The 14,562-nt window shown below is 44.5% G+C and overlaps 1 protein-coding gene across 1 annotated transcript; it reads left to right on the top strand.

Annotated features, from left to right (window-relative positions):
- Positions 1–2,945: 2,945 nt before the first annotated feature.
- On the top strand, positions 2,946–14,344 carry GHRH (growth hormone releasing hormone). The gene is made up of 6 exons (XM_040438620.1): positions 2,946–3,043; positions 5,045–5,125; positions 10,361–10,480; positions 10,574–10,678; positions 10,751–10,834; positions 14,169–14,344. Coding segments are annotated over exons 1-6 (435 nt in total). The 5' UTR covers positions 2,946–3,041; the 3' UTR covers positions 14,212–14,344.
- Positions 14,345–14,562: the final 218 nt, after the last annotated feature.

The following is a 14,562-nucleotide window of genomic DNA, read 5'->3' as shown; positions in this document are numbered from 1 at the left end:
TGAGTTTGCCATAAATAATCGTCGTCAGGAATCCACTGGCAAGTCACCATTTCTTGGTGCATATGGTTTTCATCCCCAATTCTGTACTTTCAAAGAGGGGGGGTCTTCTGGGGTTCCCGAAGAGGAACGGTTTTCGTCATCTCTTTCATCGGTATGGCAGAAGGTGCAAGCTAACTTGAAAAATATGGGAGGTAAATACAAATGCATGGCTGATAAGAGACGGTCGCCAGGTCCGGACCTAGGAGTGAATGACTATGTGTGGTTGTCTACTAGGAATATTAAATTGAAGGTTCCCTCTTGGAAACTGGGTCCTAGGTTTATTGGCCCTTACAAAATTGTAGCCATCATCAACCCCGTGGCTTTTCGCCTGGAGTTACCTCAGACTTTTAAAATTCATAATGTTTTTCATAAGTCGTTACTCAAAAAATATGTTCCACCTCTAGAACCATCACCGCTGCCACCCCCTCCTGTTGTCGTGGATGGTAACCTAGAATTTCAGATATCCAAAATTGTTAATTCTCGTCGGGTCCGCCGCTCTCTTCAATATCTGGTGCATTGGAGAGGTTACGGTCCCGAGGAAAGAATGTGGGTTCCTGCGTCTGAGGTAAACGCCGACAGGTTAGTTCGGGTTTTTCATGCCTCTCATCCTGGGAGACCTGGTCCTGAGTGTCCGGAGGCCCCTCGTAGAGAGGGGGGTACTGTCACGAGGGTGTCGAGGACCACGCCTGACTCCGTTATACCCGGGGTCAGGAAGTCGCAGCGGTTGGCTGCACGCTCTATTTAAGATAGGGCTGTTTTCCTTATGGTAGCTTTCTGGGTTTGCTTAGCAAACCCTTTTGGCTCACTCAGGGATCCGTAGCTCCTTCTCCTCAGCTGTTCCTTGTCCAGCACTCCCAGACCTCCTTATATTTCTCTCTCACACTTCTCTGGTTGCCAGAGATAGAGCTTCCTGCCTGGACATCTATTCTGACCTTCTGGAGCTGTGTTGCTGCGTTCGCTGGTAGTTGGTCCAGTACGCTACCCTCCAGATCCCTGTTGGACCTTTTTGGTTTATTGTGGTCGCCCACCTGGGTGTATGTGTTTGTATGTTTTGTCTGTCCTCTCCCTGGTGTTTCCCTCTTAGTGATAGTGGTGTGGACTAGCGATCCCACCGGCCTGTTCACTATCCAGGGCTCATATTAGGGAAAGCCAGGGTTTAGGCACGCGATCGCCGCACGGGTGAGGAACCCGTCTAGGGACGTCAGGGCAGTCAGGTGCCAGCCGCAAGGTGAGTTAGGGGTCACCACCTTTCCCTCTCCCTTGGGCAGGGCTTTCCCTGTTTTCCTCCCTGTGCGTGTCGTCGGTCGTTACAATTTCTCAATAAAAAGAAATTTATTTAAAAAAAAGCCCCACAGAACCTTCAGTAGTAATGATATGCCACAGTTCCCCCAGTAGTGATAAAGCTCCTCAAAGTGCCCCCAGTAGCAATAAGTACTCTCCATAAGGCCCCCTGTAGAGGACCCAGATGTGCTGTAGCCTTCATTTCATCAAGACCAACAGTATTTTGTCTGGTTGCATAAATGATGCAAACTACATACAAGTGTTACAGCACGGGCTCAACCCGCCTCCCACTACCATCCTACGGGTGGGCCTGGCCGCCCGTTCAACCCTGTCCTTCCATAGGCTGAAGCCTCTTTGCTGGCAAAGTCGCTACTCCTCTGCCCATAGGACACATATGCTCTCTCTGGCTCTTTCAGGGCCAGTGTGTTCCCTAATGTTCACCAGCAAGTTGCTGGCACACCTGAGGTAATTCAGGCACCTTTCTCACTGGAAGGGTGCCTGAACAACAGGTTCCTTAGTTCCTGCTCAGGTGGTTCATTCAACTGTTGTCTGCCAGTGTAACGTCCACTGCCTTTTTACCCATATTGACTCATCGCTGCCCTAACTGACCCGTGACTGTTACTGTATTGCCTCTTTGTAGCGTAACCAGACCTGTGTTTGTTTACCGGTATTGATACTACGCTGCCTGCCCTGACCCCGGACTCATTCCCTTATTCCTAGTACTCCATCAGCCCTGACCTTGGCCTTTCTCTGACTACTATTCTGCCTCACCCTTTGGTACCCCGCATAGGTGTCTCTGACTCCCATGGGTAAATTGTTACCCATCTAGAGACTACTCCAGGAGGTAACAGCCTGGTGGTTCCCCTGCAGAGAAGTCCAGATCCCTGTATAGGGGTTAAAAGGTGAATACCAGGGTACTGCCAGGATAACACCTTTACGATTAGTCCTAAGCCAAATCTGTTGGTTAACACAGTGATCCTAAACCCACTGTCCATAACAACAAACGTTTTATCACTTGTCGATCGTAGGGAATGTATACACAGGGCAGTGGATGGAAATAAATGTTCGTATTCATATGTACGATCTTCCAGGTGATTATCGCCCCATGTAAAAGGCAATTTTTCTGTTGACTGACTATTTTTTAATAGATGGTGATGATGTATGCATTGTATGACACCAACTTTTTCTATGGCATTATACAATAGCTGAAGCATTCAAAAATGAATGTGTTGCATTTACTGTAATGCTGGGTATGTCTTCGCATCACTCTGCCGTGGAGAAATGTGAGTGCTCAGACTGTATAGTCATTGTACTTAGAGTCTTTTACAATGACAACTCTATACGTACTTTATAGAAGAAAGTAAAAGGAGTATTTTTTTTTACCCTGATGGTGAATGTAGCGTATGAGATAATGATGATGAGATTCTGTTGGTGGGTATTGATCACAAAGAGCTGTTTCATCACCTTTCACTGTCACATCTCATGTGACCGAGGTTTGTGCAAGTGGATAATAACTCTATAGACGTCACCCCCCCTCTGTGTTTGATCTCCCTCTTCCAAGCACCCCATTCTCCTCCTACCGGGGGGACTCCAGGTATATAAGAATGTGGTTTTAACTTGGATACATTCAAGCACATCTGCTGCCACATATTTCTGGTGCAGTGAATAACTAAGCAGCCTAAGTACCCGGAGAAGAAGAGAGAAAATCACCGCGACTGAGAATGTAAGTAACTAGAACACTTCAGATGTATCTGTCACTTATACGAAATCCTAATTCTTGCATGATTGTGCCTTTTGGGGAACACGACAAATAGAATTGTGGAATCTGATTTAGAGTAATATTTGTAGCTACGTCCTTGGCATAGAAAACCTCACCTGGTCTCTGATAATGTAGATTATATTATGACAATCCATGATTTTTCTCAGATATAAAATGTATGGGACGAATGGGGAATGTCTGAATGTAGAAGGCTTGGTTCAACTGTGAATATCTGAACTGTAATGGAAAATTAGGCATTACAAATTAGTACTTTTTTTTTGTATTAACTGTACTAATAAAGCACAACTAATACTAAAGAGAAGCATCAGTGAGTCAGAACCATATAGCTTATGGTCCTGTAAGACATTCAAATATTCTTAATGTTCTGTTTGGCTTTAAAAACAAATCTGTCTACAATTACCACCTACAAATCAGATCACCATTTAAAGGGAACCTATCAAATTGGACTGCTGGCAGCATGTTATAGAGGAGCTGAGCAGATTTGTGAGATCATTTTCAGTATAACTTGTATTTTATTCATTAAATTTCCTGTTCTTTGTATGCTTAGGAGTCCAGTGGGCGGTCCTAATCAGTGATTGACAGCTATCACTCAATGCACATTCATACAAGGAAAGCTGTCAATCATAGAGTGACTCCACCCACTGGACTCCTAAGCACAGAATAAGAAGAGATGTTCTGTTCTCACAAAAAATTATATCACACTGCTTAGCTCCTCCGGTTCTATAACATGATGCTGGCCGATTGAATGGTCTTTTCAAGGTGACAGGTTCCCTTTAAGTGGGGCAGGGTGCATTCACATCACCGTTTAGCTTTCCGTTCAGAAGAAGAGGATCCTGTAAAAAAAAAACGGATCCTGTTGCATCAGTTGTCACCTGTTTGAGCCATTTCAGTCTGAGATCCGTTTTTTTAGACTGGAAAAAGTCCTGCATGCAGTATTTTTTATTTCTGTTTTTTTACAGGATCCTGTTTTTTTTTTTTTTCTCTCTCTCTCTTCTTCTGATGGATCAGAAGAACGGAAAGCTAAACGGTGACGTGAATGCACCCTTATATGTCACTGAGAGATATCAGATTATATCAAGGGTGAGGATTTATTAACTTATTGTAAAATGGATGGCTCTGTGCTGCTTTTCTGAACTCCATGCCTTAAAGATGTAAAATTAGAGATTTCCATATTTCCAGAACTGTTGCCTAAAGTTCCCTAGAGGTCTAATGAAGCTGTATAGCTCCCAAAGACATTGCGACCACATATGTACCTGTTGAGTTACACCTAAATAGAGGTTGTCCCAACTGGGCATTTATGGCATATTGATGGGACTTGCCATAAATGTCCGACAGGTACAAGTCCCACCTTCAAGAACCGTGAATGGAGAGCAATCCGTGCGTGGCTGACTTTGGAAGTCCCATAGTAGTGAATGGAGAAGATGCCACACAAGCACAGCATGCTCTGCCTTCACAGCGAAGCCCCGTTCTTGAACTTGGAGTGGGTCCCTTTCAGACATTTATGGCCTATCCTATCTATTTGACATACATGTCCACATAGGACTGACCCTTTTCGAGGAGCACATTATATTGCTATTAATGCCTGAAGGATGCACTTTTGTAAACTAATGATTTCAGGTTTCTTCTAGGCATACCATGCAGAGGGAACGAGCGAATGCACAAGGCATTAAATGCAGGTTTCCGTGTAGAGCTCGCATTCGTGGTTACAGATGAAATCTTTATGAATAATGGCAACGGAGGGGTTAACAACAGTGGTATTCGTAAGACCTCCATCAAGTTCTGCTGGCTACAGAACCTCGCTTTAGCTCTCGTTCCAAGAACACGCGTCTTGTTGATATCGCTCACAGAATATTAGTCACTATAGATAGGAGCTTTTGCAATTATTTCGTAATTATTCCAACAATCTCTTTGAGAATCTCCCACACATCTGCTTTTGTTTCTCAGGGTGATGCACAGATTCCTGTATCTTGTGTTGCTGCAATTTGGGTTGTATGTTCACTGCTATTTGATGCATCCAAACTACAGGTAGGTAATTACCTGTCACTGGGTAGTAATATCACCGGCGTGACTTTCTCTAAATGGATATTCTTCCTTCTCAATCCTAAACGTGAATTAAAGCTGGCTTAGATGCTTCATTGTCCATGGTGTGGTAGGATCAAACCCTACGCATCTGCTTAACTGCTCATTTGGTGCCAGGAGGCATACTCTGGGCATTAAGAGAGATTACATATTGGCCCAAATCAGAGTAATAGGCTTAAAAATTCTATTTGATGCCCTCCTGCCTTATCTAAATATCCTGACCAAGGTACACCCTCTGTGCCACCCAGGACACATACCTCGTCATCCCCGTATCAGTTCACTACCTGGTACGCAAAGAGCATTTCCTTCTGAAATAAAATGGTCTGAAAACCGACAATGGCGACATTACAGTGAGAACTTACTAAGCGGTAGAGCAATATATGTATATACTGTTCTCTCCCCACCCTTAGGGCTCATGCACACAACTGTGTGCTGCCAGGCAGACAAACAGCCGGTCCGCAATATACGGGCCATGGACGTTTTTGCACCGCATCATGGCTGCGGACCCATTCACTTGAATGGTTCTGCAATCCGGAGGCACGGAACCCAACAGAAGCACCACGGAGTGCTCCTGTGGGGTTTCTCTCTGTGCTTCCACAACGCAAAAAAAGTAGTGCATGCACGGACGGATCACGGACCCATTCAAGTCGGGCAACGGCCGTGTTAGACAAAATTTTTAAAATTTTGCAGGTTATGGGTACTAGATTTCTGGAGGTGGGATGTCAATCCAGGGATTTACTCTGCTAGATTTGGATTCGGGAAGGATTATTATTTTTTTCTGTTAATATTGGGAAATTCTGGAGTTTTTTTTTGCCTTCCTCTAGATCAAAATTGTAGGATTATAGCAGAGGCGTAAGTAGAATTTATAGGGCCCCATAGCAATATAAGATGGGCTGCCATCTTGTGTCAGGAAATTAAAACAGCAGCATGGCAGCAAAATTTAAAGGGGTTGTCTCATCTGAGACATTGATTGCATACTGCTAGGATATGTCACCAATGCCAGAGGGGTGCAGGTCTATTTATAGAATGGTACCCTGGAAGTGAGCAGGGAGAAGCCACACATGCGCAGCCACCCTCCATTCATTTCTATGGGAATACCGAAAATAGCGGAGAGCGGTGCGCCCTCTTTCACTTTTGGGGGCCCATTTAGGAGATAAGTACGGGTTCCAGAGGTGGGACCCGCACCTATTTACAGAATGAGACCCCCCCAAGTGAATGGAGAGCAGCAGCACATGCGCGGCCACCCTCCATTCATTTCTGTGGGACTGATGAAAGTAGCCAAGAGCAGTGCGCTGTCCTTCACTGTCGGGGGCCCACTCTGGAGATAAGTGCGGGTTCCAGAAGTGGGACTTGCACCTATCTGACCTCGGTGGCATATCCTAGCGATATGCCACCAATGTCTCAGATGATGCAACTTCTTTAATGGTTTTTCTGGAAGTGGGATGGTATATTTATCTGGACAGGGTATATGACTATCTATCTGGATACTGTATGGCTAATTATTTGGGGGTTATATGGCAATATTCATCTGTCAGCATTTCATATTGCCCTTCTTCGAGTGCAGAGTGTCCAGGTCCCTAGCTGACCCACTCACTAGCTACAAAGTGCTAGAGGGGACATTTGTGCTCTATGGACTGGTTGTCACCTCTGGAATTTTAGCCTCTGTAACATTGTTCTTTGAGGACACGGCCCTTGATTATTAGCATTAGTATCTGCGATAGTGATTTGTATTCTTGGAAGGATAGTCCTTACCCTAGGCACTGTCCTGCCAGAAACTCTGATTAGGTGGTTATCCATGTGCAGTAATGTTTTAAAGTGTTTTTTATATTTGTATAAGGTGAACAGACCCCCTGCTGGGACATTTTTCTTGTTTCTATCATTTATGATGATAATTACCACCAGGATAACCTAGTCATGAACCACCAGCCTCAAAAAAATCATGAACACATCTATCTTTTTTTCCTAGACACAGGAAAAAAGTCGCCTATTTTTACGGACTGTCCAGAAATTTCTGGACGGTTGGCAACCTTGCTGCATACTGTCATTAGAGAGCAGATGAGTTATCTAGATGGCCATTGCTCTAAGGCTACTTTCACACCTGCGTTCAGGTGTCCGCTCGTGAGCTCCGTTTGAAGGGGCTCACAAGCGGCCCTGAACGCAGCCGTCCGGCCCTAATGCATTCTCAGTTGAGGCGGATCCGTCCAGACTTATAATGGAAGTCAATGGGGACGGATCCGCTTGAAGATGACACCATATGGCTCAATCTTCAAGCGGATCCGTCCCCCATTGACTTTCAATGTAAAGTCTGGACGGATCCGCTCAGGCTACTTTCAGACTTAGAAAATTTTCTAAGTTATAATGCAGACGGATCCGTTCTGAACGGATGCAAACGTCTGCATTATAGGAGCGGATCCGTCTGATGAAACATCAGACGGACCCGCTCCGAACGCTAGTGTGAAAGTAGCCTAAGTCAAGTTTAAAGTAATTAATTGTTTGACTAATACCATATGTTTACTTTATTTGCTTTTTTCTTGCTTATTTTATTTATTTTTTTGCAAAAAGTAAGGCTCTGTTCACCCGTTATGTGAATATGTGTGGCATATGCACTAGGAAATCTCCCGGCACATATGTCAAATGTATTGATAGGGCACTATGTTAAAAGGGTGTCTTCCAGTCCGTAGGTATTGAACAGACAGCAGGTATATAAAACATAGTAGGGGCTCATTCAGACGACCGTAGTGTTTCGCGGACCACAAATTGCTGATCCGCAAAACATGGACACCGGCCTGTGTGCGTTCCGCAATTTGCAGACCACACATGGCCGCCACTGTGATAGGAATTGCCTATTCTTGTCCACAATTGCGGACAAGAGTAGGACATGCTTTATCTTTTTTGTGGGGCGGAACGGAACTATTTTATTATATTATAACCATTTATTATAACTTTTTTAGCAACATAAAACAATGCTGCTAAAAAAAAAGAGCAAAGGATAGAGATATTGGACCATCTACCCCGTGAATTGCATCAGAATGACAATTATGTCAGGAGCGACAGGTTAAAGGTGGAATTAACTCTCTGAATTTTGCCTTTGATGGCTCTGTGAGCTAAGTGCATCCTCACCACGCAAGTCACAGTGTCCTCTCCTGGTCCATCTGTTCTGGCCATTGTTCCTTTCATCATCTGCACTGATCTGCAGAAAGGGCAATCAAATATTATTATGTGAAACTATGGACTGTCCCCATCATTGAATCCAACAGCATATGCTTCAATCATATGAAATATAGATGTGCCTCACCCAGGGCAATGAGTGTATCAGCAGTACTCTGACATGGTATTCCACTTGGTTCGGACATTAATATATATATATTTTGCATTTTCAGTACTTAATTCTTTTTTTTTTTTTTTACCATCATATGGATCCAGGAATTGTATTACTCTGTATACCTTTAAATCCGTGACCACTATCCGAGTCTCTGTATTTTTACATAAATTCAATTCATTTAATAGAGAATGGTGTAAATAGCAAATTTCTAAATCACTTTATCTGCCTGCATCCACCTGGAAAACACTGTAAAGTCATGGCCACTAGGGGTCTCACTTCCATCTAATTTGTCAGACAAGATCCGGAGCCTGATAAAAGAATTGCTTCTACACTGCTTTTGAAGATTATAGGGGCGTCCTATGTGTCTGTAAGGCCCCTTTCACACGAGCGAGTTTTCCGCGCAGGTGCAATGCGTGATGCGAACGTATTGCGCCCGCACTGAATCCGGACCCATTCATTTCAATGGGTCTGTGTACATGAGCATTGGTTTTCACGCATCACTTCTGCGTTGCGTGAAAATCACAGCATGTTCTATATTCTGCGTTTGTCACACAACTCTGGCCCCATAGAAGTGAGTGGGGCTGCGTGAAAATCGCATCCGCAAGCAAGTGTGGATGCGATGCGTTTTTCATGGATGGTTGCTAAGAGATGTTGTTTGTATACTTTCAGTTTTTTATCACGCGGGTGCAAAACGCATTAAATCTCACCCGCGCAATAAAAACTGAACAACTGAACGCGATCGCATGCAAAACTGAATGAACTTGCTTGCGAAATCGCGCATTTTTCACTGAACGCATTCGCAACGCATCCGGACCTAATCCGCTCACGCTCGTCTGCAAGGGGCCTAAGTCTGATTTCCCCCTCCTTAATCTGCTCTGTGAGATCTGGAGCTGAAATCAAAGATAATGGGAAGTAAGAGAAAGGACGTCAATGCACTAACTATTGAGAGATTCTCCACAGAAGGGCGATGCCCCCTGCTTGTGAGAGAAATGCATCTAGCTGTTCCGCTGAAGAGGGGAATAATTAGGGCTAATTAGGGCTCGTTCACACGACCGTGCCATTTTTTGCGGTCCGCAAATTGCGGATCCGCAAAAAACGGTTGCCACCTGTGTGCCTTCCGAAATTTGCGGAACTGAACAGGAGGCCCATTATAAAAATGCCTATTCTTGTCCGCAAAATGGACAAGAATAGGACAGGACTCATAATTTTTTGCGGGGCCACGGAATGGAGCAACGGATGCGGACAGCACACAGAGTGCTGTCCGCATCTTTTGCGGACCCATTGAAATTAATGGTTCCATATACGGACCGTATGCGGAACGCAGACAACGGTCTGTATACGGAACGCAAAATACGTTCATGTGAACGAGCCCTTAGGCTGAGAATATATGAGATATTTCTAATTGGGATAAATTATTGATATTTTTATTGATATATGGTTTGACAACCATTTGGGGAACGTGTTGCTTTGGTGTTCATACTCTGACATGTTAGGAATCAGGACCCCCGTCAGGTGTCCTTTTATCTCCACTATAAAGAATACTGTGGTACTACTGAGCAAATGTGTCACGTAATAAACAGAACATTGCTAGGGGCAGTTATACGTGGACGCTCAGGTTTTCTATAACTTCCATTGCAAAATGCTTAGGGTGGAAGTAGAGGTGTGTCCTAGCTTCTGTATTCACCCGTGTATATTGGGATGGAAACATACAACTCCCATCATGTCCATAGTGGCTGTTTAGAGTACAAGCTTGGTATTATAATTTATCCAAATGCCCCCCACCCCCTTAATGAAGGTTTCTACTGACATAACCTTAGTATTCACAATTACACAATACACCTTTTATGTCCGCTCTGCAGTTATGACCAGACGTCGAAACCCAGCAGAAATGTAAATCTTCCAGTGCTGGAGAGACGCCCCATACAAGACTGGTCACTCGACGAGGCCCAGGGATTTGTTCGAGGTCTTTCAGAGAACAGGTGAATTAAACCATACAGTATAAGGGATGGGGGCACCATATCTCGCCTGTATCATTCATGCATCATGTTTACAGTTTGGCGTCTTTCCTGTAGGATGGAGAGACACGTAGATGCCATATTCACCAACACTTACAGAAAATTCCTGGGACAAATTTCAGCGAGGCGATACCTGCAAAACATGATGGGGAAGCGACTAGGGTAAGTGGAATAGGAGGCTGCGGATTAACTGTTCAATGGCAAGAGTTTCTAAGACCTTCTCTCCCCATACAGACGAGATGACTTCCTTTACCCAAGTAATGGTCAGCTCGGTGAGAGGCCTCTGAGAGACACACTTGAATCACTGCTGATGAACCTGTAAGTACATACTACAATATCATATTCATTAGGACCTGTCACTTCCTCACTGAAGTGGAACTAGCTGCAACCACATCATAGCTGACTCCTTTGAATTGTTAGGTGGAAGGTCTCCATTGCTCAATGCCAATGGCACTTCACCTCAGTCATTGAGGGCTGGGGACCACCCACCTGACATGCACCCAGTTGTACTTCTTTGAGGACACTATTGGTCCTCTCTAAAAGAAAAAAACTGATTTATCGATTAACTAGGAAACAGTAACTTAAATGGGGTTTTATGGTTCTTTGCACATACAAAGTAAAAGTGGGCGATCGCACATAGACAGGACCATAGATGAAGGCACAAAGGTCCTACAAGTAGGCCGCATACCTTTATGTGTCACGCTGAGGGCACAACAACCTAGCAGGCGGTAAATATGGTTAAAGAGTGCAGCTCACGATGTGCACAACTGTAAGCCGTCGACAGTAGGAGTAGAAAGGGACTTCAGCAAAACCTCCAGATTCAGGGGATATGAAACTTCAATACTTTATTGGTACATAAGCTACACATTTCAGGGCCGTATTGGTCGCTTTGCCATGCGGACCCCAGTAAGCATCAGAACAGGAGTAGCGGATGTTGGGAGTAGATATTCTGCCAACAGAGTTAAGGGGCCCCCTTGATACTGATGCTAATCTGTGCTGCTGGGGGAAGGGGGGAGTGCTGGACAGAATCCGTCTCCTCCTCCTTCTGGTAGCTGTTAATATAGTCACTTCTTACTACCCCTGCATAGGTCTTTTATTATTATTATTATTATTTTATGCACTTGTATAGCACTACTATATTTCGCAGCGCTTTACAGACATTAGCATCCCACTGTCCCCAATGGGGCTCACAATCTAAGGTCAAACACGGGGAGAACATACAAACTCCATGCAGATGTTGCCCTTGGTCGGATTTGAACCTAGGACCCCAGCGCTACCCTTTTCAGCTATAATGCTAAGCTACAATATAGACTCAGCCACTTTCCTAAGGGTCCATTCACACATCCGCAATTCTGTTCCGCATTTTGCAGAACTGAATTGTGGACCCATTTATTTCTATGGGGCCACACTATGTGCTGTCCGGATCCGCACTTCCATTCCCGGAAAAAAATAGAACCTGTCCTATTCTTTCCTGCAATTATTATGTGCTGGCGAAGTGCAGTCTGCAAAATGCGGAATGCACATTGCCGGTGTCACATACGGATGTGTGAATGGACCCTAACAAACAGGGCAGAAAGCCATTTCTGTTAGGGTGCCTTCACACACTGCGGATTTGGTTGCAGAATTTTCCATGACTGAAAATCAGTTTCATTCACTTGAATGGGGCTTGCAGAAATCTATGTGCTTGCCGACCCATTCAAATGAATGGAACCGATTTTTTAGTAGCGTACAATTCAGCAACAATATCCACACCGTGTGAATGCATCCTTAGCTTGCTCTGCAATGAACTATGCAAAACCTGGTTGTGGAGAGAGTGGCTGACCATGCCTGACCAGCAGCACGTAGCTCAGGAGATGGACATGCATGTTCTTATATATTTTGACCAGCAGGTGGTGCGATGCTATGTGAATATCACAGTTCTTCAATGCATTATCGCATTATTTTTTTTAAAGCATGTAAATGGCAAATATTGTTTATTTTATATGATCCACACAATAAATAGGTTTACAGTCATATGCTAGAATTCTTCTGTGGATAATATATAAATAGTATCTTTCCCTTACGTCCTAACCAGCAGCACAAGTGGGGGAGTTATCCCCTGTGAAACTGGTAGGACAGGTGGAATTTTTATTGATTAAAATTGCTACCAAGACAATTAAACAATTAACCCACCCCCTATAAGGCTACGTCTATATGACGACAATAAGTCGCGCGACAGATAGGGCACAACTACACTGCAACATTTGTAGCGCAACATTTTGTTGCACTAATGTCGCGCGACAATTTTTATAATGGCAGTCTATGGTGTCGCACTGCAACATGCAAATGCTGCGACTGCGACGCAACAGTCGCAGAAAAATCCATCTCGAATGGATTTTCTGCGACTGTTGCGTTGCAGTCGCAGCATGTTGCAGTGCGACACCATACACTGCCATTATAAAAATTGTCGCGCGACAAATGTCGTCGTGTAGACGTAGCCTAAAGGGACGCCCGCCCTTAAACCAGTGCTTTTAAAAAATAAAAAAAATGTATATCTGTCCTGTGGATTGAGGACAGGTTCAGGTGCTGCCTGTTACCTTTTTGATTAATTTGCTGGCAAGTTCTTGGTCCTTGTGGCCGTTTTTTTTCCCTAGGTTCTGCTGGGTTGTGGCCTCTGCCGCAGTTATATTATAGGGGTCTGTTGGCACCTCTATATCGCGGCGATATCCCCCTGCATGAGCCCTCTCCGCCCTCACAGGGCGTCACCTGAGATCGGGTGAGTAAGCCCCCAGCAACCCACGTTGGAGTGGAGGCTCGGCCTGTATTCGGCCTCGGTCCCGGCTGCCGCGCATGCGCGCCATACCCGAATGTGAGTCAGATGACGACTTCCGGGTCAGCGGCGCACGTATATTTGGCGCCTATTTTAGCTGCGCTTCGGCCCCTGGTGTGCCTAATTTGTATTTTTGCCCCACATTTACACATATAATCAGGAGGGGGGGGGGGCCTTCTGTTATTTTTATAAATAAATAAAGTAGTGACAGTGGGTCACTTCTGGCGGGGGGAGCTACACTAGGAGGAAGGTCTGCTAGCTATAAAAGCTCAGCAGACGCCAGACTCTCCCTCTCTGCCTGCAGTGACTCTATTCTAAACTACTTTCCAAGTTGTTTTTTCAGATGGCGTCTCCCAATGGTGCTGTACACAGCAATTTTATGAAGCATTACCGCCTAGATTCTAGGCGCTCTGAGGGAGTGGCATTTGGACGTACCATTCTCAGTGCCGCCCTCTCATAAAAAAAAAAAAAGGGAGGGACCCTCCCATTTTGTCTGACTCTCCTTGCTAGGTCCCCACTGCTGTGTGCTGCTGGTTAGGACGTAAGGGAAGCGTTCATTTTAACGTAAATGTGTTTTCCCTTATTCCTAACAGCAGCACACAGATTTCCCACCCTATTTTTGTTTGTTTACTTGCTGATAAAGCACTGGTTTAAAGGCGGGCGTCCCTTTATAGGGGGTGGGTTAATTGTTTAATTGTCTTGGTAGCAATTTTAATCAATAAAAATTCCACCTGTCCTACCAGTTTCACAGGGTATAACTCCCCCACTCGTGCTGCTGTTAGGACTAAGGGAAAACAAATTTACGTTAAAATTAACGCATCACACATATTATCATATCAACAGAAAAAACTCTGAATCGAGGTCCCATCAGCCTCAGCCATTATAGTGGTCCGTGCAGATTGTATTTTCAACGTAAGGCTCCTTTAAGAAGATACGTTGGTCATTACCGTGGTGGAATCCAATATAATGCTTGTCTGAAGCAAGTGTTACGTTTCCTGTGCAGCTCTCACCCTTCACTTTTTTCCACTGGGGTTTGTTTCACGTGTAAAATAATTTCTTTGTTAAATAAAAATAAAAACTTTATGAAGACGTCTTTTTTTCCTTTTATGGTTAAAATGAAATATGTAATTAGCTGAAATCATGTCTTTAAAGGAACACTAGGTAAAATGACAGAGGTCCGAAGGATGTCCTGCATCTCTCCTGCGAGGCCTGTACTCAGCGTAAAGCCTCATTCACA

Source organism: Bufo bufo, chromosome 6, assembly GCF_905171765.1.
Source record: "Bufo bufo chromosome 6, aBufBuf1.1, whole genome shotgun sequence".
NCBI lineage: Eukaryota > Metazoa > Chordata > Amphibia > Anura > Bufonidae > Bufo > Bufo bufo.
Note: the sequence above shows the minus strand (reverse complement) of the source record. Positions and strands in the feature narration are given on the sequence as shown.

Excerpts from the sequence above, each read along its gene's own strand:
- GHRH (XM_040438620.1), top strand. Across the intron at positions 5,126-10,360 it reads TTGATGCATCCAAACTACAG|TTATGACCAGACGTCGAAAC; the intron begins GTAGGTAATTAC and ends TCCGCTCTGCAG. Across the intron at positions 10,679-10,750 it reads ATGATGGGGAAGCGACTAGG|ACGAGATGACTTCCTTTACC; the intron begins GTAAGTGGAATA and ends CTCCCCATACAG.